This window comes from Trachurus trachurus (genome assembly GCF_905171665.1).
Source record: "Trachurus trachurus genome assembly, chromosome: 9".
Lineage (NCBI taxonomy): Eukaryota > Metazoa > Chordata > Actinopteri > Carangiformes > Carangidae > Trachurus > Trachurus trachurus.
The window spans coordinates 23,233,967-23,245,283 of NC_139895.1; the positions used below are offsets into that span (position 1 = coordinate 23,233,967).

Genomic DNA, 11,317 nt, shown 5'->3' on the forward strand with positions numbered 1-11,317 from the left:
TGGGCACTCAAAATTTAAAATAGCTAGTACAAATGACAGTAGCTACATTAGTCCTAAATATGTGAAAGGCAATGACCATCATGTAAACTAACACTTTCCTATTCTGTTGTTGTTATCACACCATTGTGTCTGAATAAAATATTTTTTGTAATAACATGGCTGTGACTTTCAGGTCAATAAGAATGCAGTCATGAATTAAAAAAAACACTTAGGGTTACATAGTATAAATCATTAGGTAGCCTATGCAATTATTAATCTCAGTTGTGTTTGAGTTATCAGCAAAAGTTAGTCAGTTTTACATTTTCACAAATCACAGGTTCTATGATCAAGTAAGTCTGCAGTTGTATAATACTGACTTCATAAATAGATGGTGGTCCAGATGGATCCAGAAGAATACAATCACTCTTCCAGATGATAAGTGGTCAAACAGTTCATCAGGTCTCCCTGATTAATTAAAGAGCTAAACAGACACAACAACTTGTTCTGAAGGATGATTTTCTACTACCTAGAAACCATACTCTACAACTACTCTACAATTTCTAATAGCATCCATAAAGTATGAATGCAAAGGCAGGAAAAAACATAATGAAAAAAACATTTTTATTCACAAGTTTATATTACAACAATATGCTGAATGTTTCCCTTTAAATGCCCTTCACCAGAATTGCGCTAATGTTATCAAATGACTGTCACACAGGACATACTCTGTCTCATAACATCTAGCCAACACTTCACCCAACATATCACACAGTCACTATCTATTGAGGAAAATGACATGCCAGATGACACGGTAGACAGAGCGAAAAACAGGGAGACAGGGAGGGAGGGAGGAAGGGACGGCAGGAAGAAGCTTTGAGTTTCTGGTATGTTGAACAACACACAGTAAAAATAATATAAATCATTTTAAAATTCTAAGTATCAGGTATCACTAGCCTACTTAAAATATAGGTGGACAGAATATTATTAGAAGATAAGGCATTAAGTAGTGTGCTCTTAACAAATACATTACACACAACATGTACTGTACTGTACTAAGTAGCATTATAAATTATATGAATTAATAATAAAGCATCAACACAACATTTGCCTTGATTTACACAACTCTTGCGTTTACAAAAAACCTGTTGTGTGTCATGTTGAGTGGCAGACCTTTAGATCATTTAGTCAAATGAGAGCGTTTATCATCCACCCTCAACCTCCTGCTTCAGTCTATTCAAAGTTATGTAAAGGCATATACATGTGCTGTGAGCATGGTGAAGGACAGTTGGAGGCCATGTGTTTGTCAAGGGTTTGACAGACTGTTTGCTTTGTGTTTTTAAGAAGGGTTGGTGAGGGACTACAGGGCGGGGTCATCTGGACCTCTGTGTCCTTACTGTATAATGTGTGTAAAGGAAGTTGTTCGTGGTTGTATGTGTGACTTGGCGTCTGCCTCGAGGTTTCCGGTGTGTGGTGTATATATGCTTGACTCAGAGCCAAGCCGAGGATGTCTGTCTTTTCCTTGTAGAAGCGTAACTCTACGCCTCGACGTCGGGCCAACACCAGCTCCCTCCGCGCCACCTGCAGCTCCTCCCCGAGCCGCCCCGGTGACTTCTGCTCCCGTCCGAGCCAATCCAGAGCCATGCTGCTGCGCATGTACTCATCGAGACCTCGCTGAGAGTAATAGGTAATCACACTCTGAGAGGAAGGAAAGCAAATATACAGTCATCAAGGTGAAACCATGGATTCAGATATATCCTTGGCAAGGTCGGTACCTGTCTAGAGCACTGCCTTTCCCTCAGAGCTTTCAGCGTCCCGTTCCAGTGCAACAACTGGAACACAGTCATCATCTCCTGCAGAGGGAAAGACAGGGTCAGAGGGAACACCTCTGTTGAGAAATGACTTGAATAACAAACCAAACACCCAGCTCTGTGTACATATGTCTAACAAAGATAACACGTTAAGTGGATATTTCTTGAACTCACACCTAAACTGTGGATGATTGGTTTGAAAAGATATTGTAAATCTTTATGTGCCAGGTAGGTTTCACCCTGATTTATAAAACACTGTCTGGCTGAACAGCTGCCATGTGTTAAGAGCTAGTGACATTAGTGCTAAACAGACAGGGTCTATACTTTCACTTAAAATGACCCAATGAGTCACAGATGGAAAATGGGACACGTAACTTGTCTTGGGGTTGAAGTCCACGCTGTACTTGTCGGCCTGTTTACTCTGTTTCCAACTGTGCTTCGGTCTCATGCTACTTGTTTATGATTCTGCTTGCTACCAAACTATTTGCCACCTCCTGCTCTGACGGCATGTACCAATACCTCATAAAGCATTCACTGCATGTATCCCCCATGGTTGATGCTGTGTGGGCACTGGGCAGGCTTTTGTATGAGTCTGACTAAGTTTCAGTATCTGTGCATGTACAGTACATATTGTGCGCACATATGGAGGTGTGAGTATTACTTGGAAGCTCTCCATCCTCTATGAGTGGTGCTTTAGCAGGAATGATAATGAACCTATTTCCCCCGTCTAATAACCCTCTGTCTGCAGACATGCTTATTTACACAAAGGTAGAAATATTAGGTGTTTCATACCAAGACTCCCTGCCAGGGTCTCACTGAGAGTGAGATAGGGGTGGGAATAAATCAGCAAAAGCCAAGCAGGGGTGCAATGATAACAATCTGAAGTGGAACTACCACACAGTGGTTATGATTTTTGTTATGTTTGGCTTAATGGTTCCTAATAATGTAAATTTATAGTAATTTAATTTAATATCCAATTATTAATACGCTGACGATCCCTTAGTGAGTTCTTTTAATTACATAGATCTTTCACACAATTACATGATTTATGAGCCTAGCAGTTTGCAGAATACGTTCGGGTGGTATGTCTCACCTGAAACTCCAACATTGTCCTTCCCATGTAGGAGTGGAGGAGCGAACTGTAGGTTCCTACACTGGTGCCTGAATCACATGCATCTTCTATTGAGACCTTCACAGAGACAAGACAACAGTGCAGGTCAACATTCATGCTGAGAGCTCCTATTTCAACATGATGTAATATTGTGGGTTTGCAGTGTCTCACACTCACAGCACTGTCTGCGGCCGCCTGCCTCAAACTCTGAGTGATGAACTGAGGGTTGATGCGTCGACATGGCAACTCATTCACAAGAGAATTCATCAGAGCCACACGAGCTGCGTCCCTGCGAGCTTCTGCCTGAGTGTCGCACGCCTGAGGATGAGGAGGGTTAAAACGGTGAAAATGAATTGCTTCAAACTGAAAAATGTGTGGGCCTAAGTGGGCACCCACTCTTACATTACGATGATTTTACACTCGACTACAGCTAATCATGGGATCAGAACTTAAATCACCAATGAGATTAAGACGTTAGAGGCATTCACAGATAACCAATCACATGCCTGCTCTGAGCTGGGGGGCTTCTGTCTGGGGCACAATGAGACCATTGAGAGACATCATGGGATTTAAACTGAACAGCATCAATTTAAAACAACCTTAAAATTGTGCGTGACTGTGTGTTTATTCCCACTGAATATCCTTCAAGTGTCGCTTATAAGCACCTACATGTGTCTGAATGTGGACATTGATGTGATACAGCTGCACACATTCAAATGCTTTTGGTCAAAACAACAATGATTTGTAAGAAAACTAGCTTCTGCTGTGTTAATAATTTGTACTGCCACTAAATTAAGAGAACCACATGCAGATATGGAATGTAACTCTAAATAACATTTGAAATTATTATTTACATAGGTTGGTTTACAGTACATTGACAACATGATTTTGCTTTTGTTACATTACAACTGGAACAGGGACATATTTCTGTGTAGTAGTATAGTGTATGTTCTGATTCATTAAGTCAGTGCAGTCTTGTTACGTTCACTACAAACTGACAGAGCAGTGATGACAGTACCTTATAGTTACCAAAGCAGCTTCCTCCTGGAAGGGTGACATAGCAGATGAACGGGGGACCAGGGGAGGGTGCAGACTCATACAGGAGCAGGCTCTCTGTCCGAATGACTGAGTCCCCACCAGAGCCATCAGATTCACCGTTTAACTGACTCGCCCGCTTCTGTTCCCAGAAGTTATGAAGCATGGCCACCACATTCACTGCACACACATGGATGTCAAAACAAAGACAGGCAGCGCAGAAACACAGTCGTAACAGACAGCAAACTAAATTCATTTGTCTTATGGACACTCACTCATTCATGGACAAGTTATCAATCATGATTTTCTTCTGATACAATCTGACAACTCTTCTGTTCACTTTGGAAGTCATGTTTTTATCAGGGAAACCTTTATAAGATAATGTGTTCATGTGTAAATGTTAACCTAAATATTTCAGAAAGAAATCTGTAAATCTGCATCCCCAGACAGTGTTTCTTTTTCTAAAGTAGAATTAGGAATGGCAGGGAAACACCCCGTAACGTAAACAAATCAGCAGGTTTTCACCTTTTAAGCTTTTCCTGGCTCAGAGAAAAGTTTTAATGTTTCCTAAACAGTTCACTGCAGCACAGTTTATAAAGCCTGGAATAATTTAAATGACACTTGTTTGAGCCATTATGCCTCACAAGACATGTAACGGTCATTAAAAAACAATGAACTGCTTATTTTAAATCACTTTCATGCATTCTTGTTGTGTTAGTGGTAAAAACCATATGAATTTCATATTTATCTATTGAGCTGATCTCACTAACTAATAAACATCTACTTTGTGTTTATTTTCAGTTACTCACAGTCTTTGGAGCTGGTGCCAGTCTCACTCTGCGACAGGTATGACATGATGCTCTCTTCATCTTTCATTTTACTCATCCTCGCTCAGCGTTTCCTTCCACAGATGCAGATCCTACATGCTTCTCCAAAATGATCCGCCAGAACAGCACAAACAAACCTTCAGCAACGAGTAACCACCATCCTCGTTGCAGTTCAGGATGGGAACACCATAAGAAATGAGCTCAAAATTTGAAAGCCCTTCCACTCTCCCTTCTTTCCCCTCCTCCTCCTCCTCGTCTCCTGTGTGAACATCTCACCAGGATTTCTCTTTTGAAGCAGACCACCTTTGTCACCCTCACTGCCAATTAACTCACAGGGCCCCCTCACTCTTTCTACACATGCACACACACACAGAGGTGCAGAGGAGGAATGCTCGGCCCCTCCCCTCCGGCCTCGCAGCTGGCTAATCCCTGAGCAGAGTTGGATTTGCTGAAGACCCCGCAAAAAGTTGCCAAGTTGAGTCACAGACGGCACAATGTACAAACTTCAGCGACGCAAAAAATTCTGAACTGTTTTCTGAGAAGTCCAGGATAGCTGCATATTTTACCTTTTTGTATCGAGGATCATAAACAACAACTCTGCCCAACATGCAGTGTCTTAAGATGTGTGGGGGTGGGACACTTTTGACTTCACATACTAATTTGAGCGCACTGAGCCCAGGGTCTGAGCTCCATTCAACCCCTTCAATATGAATGGCCATTGTTCAGGTCTGAATTCACCCGCTCCCTGAAAGCCTCGTACACATAAATGAACCAAATTGTGAAAAAAGACATAGTTTCTGAGCTCTCAGGCTCTCTCATCACAAGTCTCACACTGTGTTGAAACATGTCAGTGAGGCAGAATGTACATTTTCTTTTACCTGCATTTTTTTAATGATGAATATACTGGTGGAGCATATGTGTTCCCACATGCTTGTGTCAGTCTCTATGTTTTTGATTGGCTGCTGGGGGAGGTGGAAGCAGTCAACTATTCAATCTCCCATGATAGTCAGAAGACCTTTGAACAAGTTGCAAAACAAGGGAGTTTGGCATAAATTAAAGCTGAATGCATTCAGTTTGAATCTTAGATCCACACCCACATTAATCACTGTCAGCAGGAGCCAGACTGAGAATGAACTTGAGATCTGAATAACGGCAAGTTACAAATGTTTCAAGACACTCTCCTTTTAAACTATTAAAAAGCCTTTATGTGGCAAGATGGTCATGTGAGACTTTAAAACCAACAAATTGCACTGTGTTTTGGCATCAAGCCTTCACCAGGCATTTTTAAAAAATTGCTATAAAGGAGAGTGTTTGAGGGTTTTTATTGATTTTTGTGTACATGTCCCCACTCAACGAGCACCCCAAACAAACACAGCCTGAACGCCTTCTCCAACACTGTTTTGTGTTTCTGTTTGTTGTAGCCATGTTGAGAGTCTCATTTTATATCAGTTCAAATAAATGTATTTGACTTGATTAAGAAATACACTTACGGTAACTGTTAATGCCATTATTTTGAAGAGAAAATACTTGACAGCAGTAATATATAAATGCTTTAATTGCCAACCAAACTGCTTCAATATATTTACATTAGGCTGTGTGTAAAGCATGACAGACCACAGAAGGTCAAATAGAAAAATGGCTTATTATCATTCTTGACAATGAGGAAAATGGAAGTGGGAGCTCAAACAAGAGAAACGCAAACAAGGTCAAACTGTTTTCACTTAAGTATGACCTCCCACCTCCTATTTTTTCATAACAGTACAGAACAACTGAACTGTTCAACGAGTCCTGTTGGATTTTTTTTCTTCCATCATGTGATCACAACTCTTCAAATGACGTGACAAAGGAACCATGTGGCATGCATGTTGACCATTAACAACAAACATGTTGACATGAATCCTGTCCGTCTGCCACTGCAGTCCCATTTACCCCCAGAAGGAGGCGCTCTCCAAACTAGACTTGATGTTACTTTGGTTTTCCCTCCTGGATTTGGTGACCAGGTTGGCTTCTCCCCTCTGCAGACGTCTCCTCTGTGCCGCCTTCTGCTCTTTGGTGAGCTGCCTCCGCACCTTTTGACGGACCACGTCCTGCAGCGCACACAACAATAAACAAGTTACAATACATGCAACACTACGCAGACTAGTTGCTGCAAGTTGTTATTTCTGTAAACTAGGATTACTGCTAATGTGGTGAAATAGTCCAATATGTGATGTGTTTGTACTGAAGTGTAGACAGTTGTTTGTGTGTGTTTAACTTACCGGTGGTATGGTAGAGCAGCTCCCCACGCTGCCGGTCGTAGCCTCACTGTCCGTCCTCCTCCTCCTGTGTTCTGCCAGGTGCAGCAGACTGTCCGAGTCTCTGAAGGAGAAAAGAGAGAAATAATCTAGTGCTGTTCTGGCACATTTCTACAACAAAGCAATAGAAGTTCATCATGACTTTTAACAACAATATTAAAAAGTCTTGGAGCACGCTACTGAATGAGGTTTAGAAGCCACATATACTTCAAATGTCTCTGAAATTCATTGACAGCTCCTCAAGCTGTCATGAGCACAATAACAAAGCCTAATATTTTTTGGACTTGTATCACAGGTGCAAGTGGAGTATTTAAACTTCTTTTTTTGTATTTATATTGTGGTCATTTTCAAGTACCTGAAGGGTTTGAACTCTTTGTTAGAGGCAGAAATATCTTCCAGCTCTGGGCACTCATCCTCTGCTTCCCTCAACTCTTTTTCTGTTTCTTCATCACTTTTAGCAGCAGGGACTGTCTCAGTCTCTTTCTCTTCTTCCGGTTTTTCACTCTTCTCCTTCTCCTCCTCCTCCTCCTCCTCCTCCTCCTCCTCCGGTCTGTCTACATGTGTGTCGCTGACTTTCAGGCCCTCCAATTCCAGCATTGCATGTTTATATTCCTCCATGTCCAAATTCTCCTCTTCGCTCTCCACTTCTTTTTCTGTTGCCTCTTCCTCACTGTCCTCCTCTTCGTCCCCCTCCTCTGCCTCGGGTCCAGCTGGGTGAAGCAACTCATCGTCTTCCTGCAGATCTTTGGTGAAGCCGCTAGCTGACACTTCAACATCTAGAGAACATGACCGCCTGCAGGAGTGACCATTGACAACAAAAGTAAAAGAGTTCATTTAAAGAGTTTTAAGAGTTGTGAATGCACTGCAAAGAAACAAAACTATTCCAGTTCAACATGTGACTTATAATATAAACTGTATTGATATGCACTAATTACTCAAGAATAAAGCTCTGTAGCAATGTTTTTTTTTTTTGGCAAATGCATGCCTCAAGAAAAACACTTCACATTGTAGAAATTAGTACAATTGAGTTGCTTAATTTCATGATTTAAAGCAGATAACCAGACAGTAACTTTAATGTTAACACTAAGAAACAGATTGAGTAATTTTAATGTGTGTGTTTTTGCAGGGGAAAGGTAATATGAGTTACCTGATGTCTCTGAAGGTTGGGAATAGCTCACTCTCATAATTGTATCTTTTCGCAAAGAAATCTCTGATACATTTGACGTCTCTGTCAAAATACCTAGAAACAAATGGGGGACAAGTGAACAACATGAACACCAACTGTGGGTTTGATAAACTTCAAACATTTGATTTCCAGCTTCATGGCAGAGCCACCAACCATTCAGCGTTAGGATGTGAAGTGGACACCATCTGAGGGAAGTCTATCAGAGTTATGTGGTCCTGGTCATCCAGCATAAGGTTGAACTCATTAAAGTCTCCGTGAATCAGGCCGTGGTTGGCCAGTTTGACTATGAGCTCCATGAACTCATTGTACAGGGCCGGCGGATCTTGTAGCTTGTGGACCTGACACCTGGAAGAGAAAGAGGGAGACGAAATAAACAAATTACACACAGAATCCATATTTTAAAGAGAGTACTGTGTAATATTGTATAAAGCAGAGAAAAGGACAAGCTTGTTCACATACAGTGGATATCCATTGATGAGCTCCATCACTACAGCGTGTCTATTGTAGTCCACAGGTTTGGGAACAGGAAAACCTCGATCGTATAATGCCTGTAAAAGAAAATGACGATATCCACCGTACAAAACTCAATTCCATTTTCTTTCTGTTCCTCGTCACAACCTACATACTTTCTGTGATTTGTTACATTACCTTCATGTAGGCAAATTCCTTCATGGCAGAGAGGCGAGAGAGGTAGAGCCAGGACACGTTCTTTCTGTGTTTGTGGTAATCCCTCTTGTTCTTGAGGTTCCTGAAGGAGGTACGACCCAATCTGTGAAGTTTCAGCGCGTACTGCTCCCCATTTGGACTTGCCACGATATAGATGTCTACAGGTGGTCAAGAAAAAAGATACATTTTGTATAAATATAAGAACCTGAGAGATTGATCTTGGCAATGAAGCCTAGAAACTGGACATAAAACATATCCTCATTTAGATGAACTGATATTGGGAGTCAATAAAACTAATTTCTTGTTCCATTTTATTTCTTGATGTTCATTTACATTAATTGGCCTTTTCACTTTATGACCTCATGATATTTTGTAAATGGGTAATTTATCTATTTATTTGAGCAACTAGACCTACTATTTATAAATTAAAAGGACTTGTGCCACATCATTAATGTCAACCACATCCCTCCAGTCAAACAAAATGTGCTTTGGTGGATCAATGCACAAATATTTACATGCTTTTTGAGATTTTTATTTCTTACCTGACTCTTTACCCACTCCCATCTGGTTGCCAACTGAAAGTAATACTTCTCTGGAGCAGAAGGTCTTCAGGGCAAGGTAGTCATATCCTCCGTAGTTCAACCTGTATCCCTGCACAGCTGAAAGCAACACATGCATACCATGTTGAAAAAATAACCTGCATGTACCACCTCTATCTATACTTTAGAGACAACGCTGGTGTAACAGTGTTTTCTTACTCTTGGTGCGTTCATAGGCCACAAGTTTGTGCTTGACGAGCTCTCTGAGAATCTTATTGCAGCCGCCATGTTTGAGGCTTGCGATGGATGAAAGGAGACTCACAGGGACAATCTCGTGGTTTTTCATCCCCATCTCAACCTGAGGGACAAAACAGAGTTAATCATTAGTGTTGAAAAGCCACACTCACTTTTCTTTTTTTTTAAGTTGGATAAATCATTTGTGATTCTTCATGTGTCTGGTGGGGGTCTCATATTAGCTTCACATGAACTGAAGGAAAACATTTTTGCACAAAAAGCACTTTGAGGATTAGAGCTGATGCTGATAATCGTGCATTACAGATTAGTCTAATTAACGAACTAGATCATTTGTTTGGTCTCACTAAGTCCAATGATATACAATGTACGAATAAAGGAGACTAATGGGAACATAAAACAAATGAGAGACTATTAAAAATATCTACTCACAATACATTGAATATCAGTGGAGGTACAGGCAGATTTTCTGTCAGTTAACTGATTAATTACTCAAACAACTACAGCAGCTCTTCTATGGATTTTATCTCCCACCATTAACCCTGACGTTGCTTTAGGAAGGATAATATCAGGGTCACCGTTAACAGGAAGAACAGGTGACAGAAGAAAGTAAACATACTCATTCTATAATGGACTGAGAGTAAATCCTAAAACTCTTGGTCATCGTGTCCCCATGATAACAATAACGACTGCAGTTACTAGAACCAAAACATGCCCAACGTGTCAGCACGTAGCCTGTAACAGTTCGCCTACATGATGAACACATCATGAACCCACTGCCACTGGAAATGTCACTGACAGCGTTAAACGCAGTGCAATGTCGTGGACAAGTAAGTGACAAGACAACTAGTAAGTTCTAAGTCTTCTTGATGTACAGTAAGTACACTGTCCATGTGGGGTTATGTACTGACAAGGCTAGCTTAGCACATGCTATATGCTAGCTAACTAACTCTATGGGCAGAGCTGCCTTCAGCCAGCTACTTACCGCCGTGAGGACCCGGAAGTCATCTCGGGATAGATATCTCAACACCACGACATTCAGCTTCCCCATTTCCCCACCAAGTCACAACACTTGCCGTCTAGCAGACTTTTAATACGAATATCACTTCAACTAGGAGAGAGTCCACCACAGTAAACACATGTGCAGGGCGGAAGTTCGACGAGCGCAGGTCACGTCACTTCCGGATTACGTTCGACGTCAAGATGACGTCCTCCTGCAGTCTGGCAGCATGTGTGATAAAAAAAAAAAACATTTGGTGAAAGGTTTAGTTCGTCTCCTATATCAGAATGCTCTAAAGATGTCAATAGTTGTGTCATGCTATTCCCAAATACTACAAAAAGATTTTCAGTCTGTAGGTCAGTCCGTCAAGGCTGTCCCTGCTCTCCATCTCTCTTTCTTATAGTTGTTCAACAGAGCAATGTCTTTCGAGGTTTAAATATTTTTGAGAGAGAGAGAGATTAGGATAACTCAATTAGCAGATATACAGTCTTATTTTAGGAAAATAAACAACAAATATAGACAGCACTTGACCTTTTCTATAGGCCCCTTCGGAGCAAGTCACGATTAGGTCACGTGTTCAACTGGAGGCAAAACAAACTACTACTACTAAACAACTACTA

The 11,317-nt window shown here is 41.2% G+C and overlaps 2 protein-coding genes across 2 annotated transcripts; both read right to left on the minus strand.

The window, feature by feature from the left end:
* Positions 1-701: 701 nt before the first annotated feature.
* LOC310990721 (protein limb expression 1-like) lies at positions 702-5,684 on the minus strand. Its single transcript, XM_083978205.1, has 6 exons — positions 4,743-5,684; positions 3,917-4,113; positions 3,076-3,216; positions 2,881-2,976; positions 1,752-1,829; positions 702-1,674 (listed from the first exon to the last, which is right to left on the minus strand). The coding sequence occupies exons 1-6, from the start codon at positions 4,816-4,818 to the stop codon at positions 1,210-1,212; spliced, it is 1,053 nt and encodes a 350-aa protein (XP_083834331.1). The 5' UTR covers positions 4,819-5,684; the 3' UTR covers positions 702-1,209.
* A 777-nt stretch (positions 5,685-6,461) lies between these two features.
* On the minus strand, positions 6,462-10,862 carry riok2 (RIO kinase 2 (yeast)). Its single transcript, XM_083979561.1, has 10 exons — positions 10,683-10,862; positions 9,665-9,803; positions 9,449-9,565; positions 8,889-9,064; positions 8,700-8,788; positions 8,394-8,585; positions 8,202-8,294; positions 7,410-7,847; positions 7,019-7,118; positions 6,462-6,847 (listed from the first exon to the last, which is right to left on the minus strand). Exons 1-10 carry the CDS (start codon positions 10,746-10,748, stop codon positions 6,686-6,688), a joined length of 1,572 nt encoding a protein of 523 aa, XP_083835687.1. The 5' UTR covers positions 10,749-10,862; the 3' UTR covers positions 6,462-6,685.
* Positions 10,863-11,317: the final 455 nt, after the last annotated feature.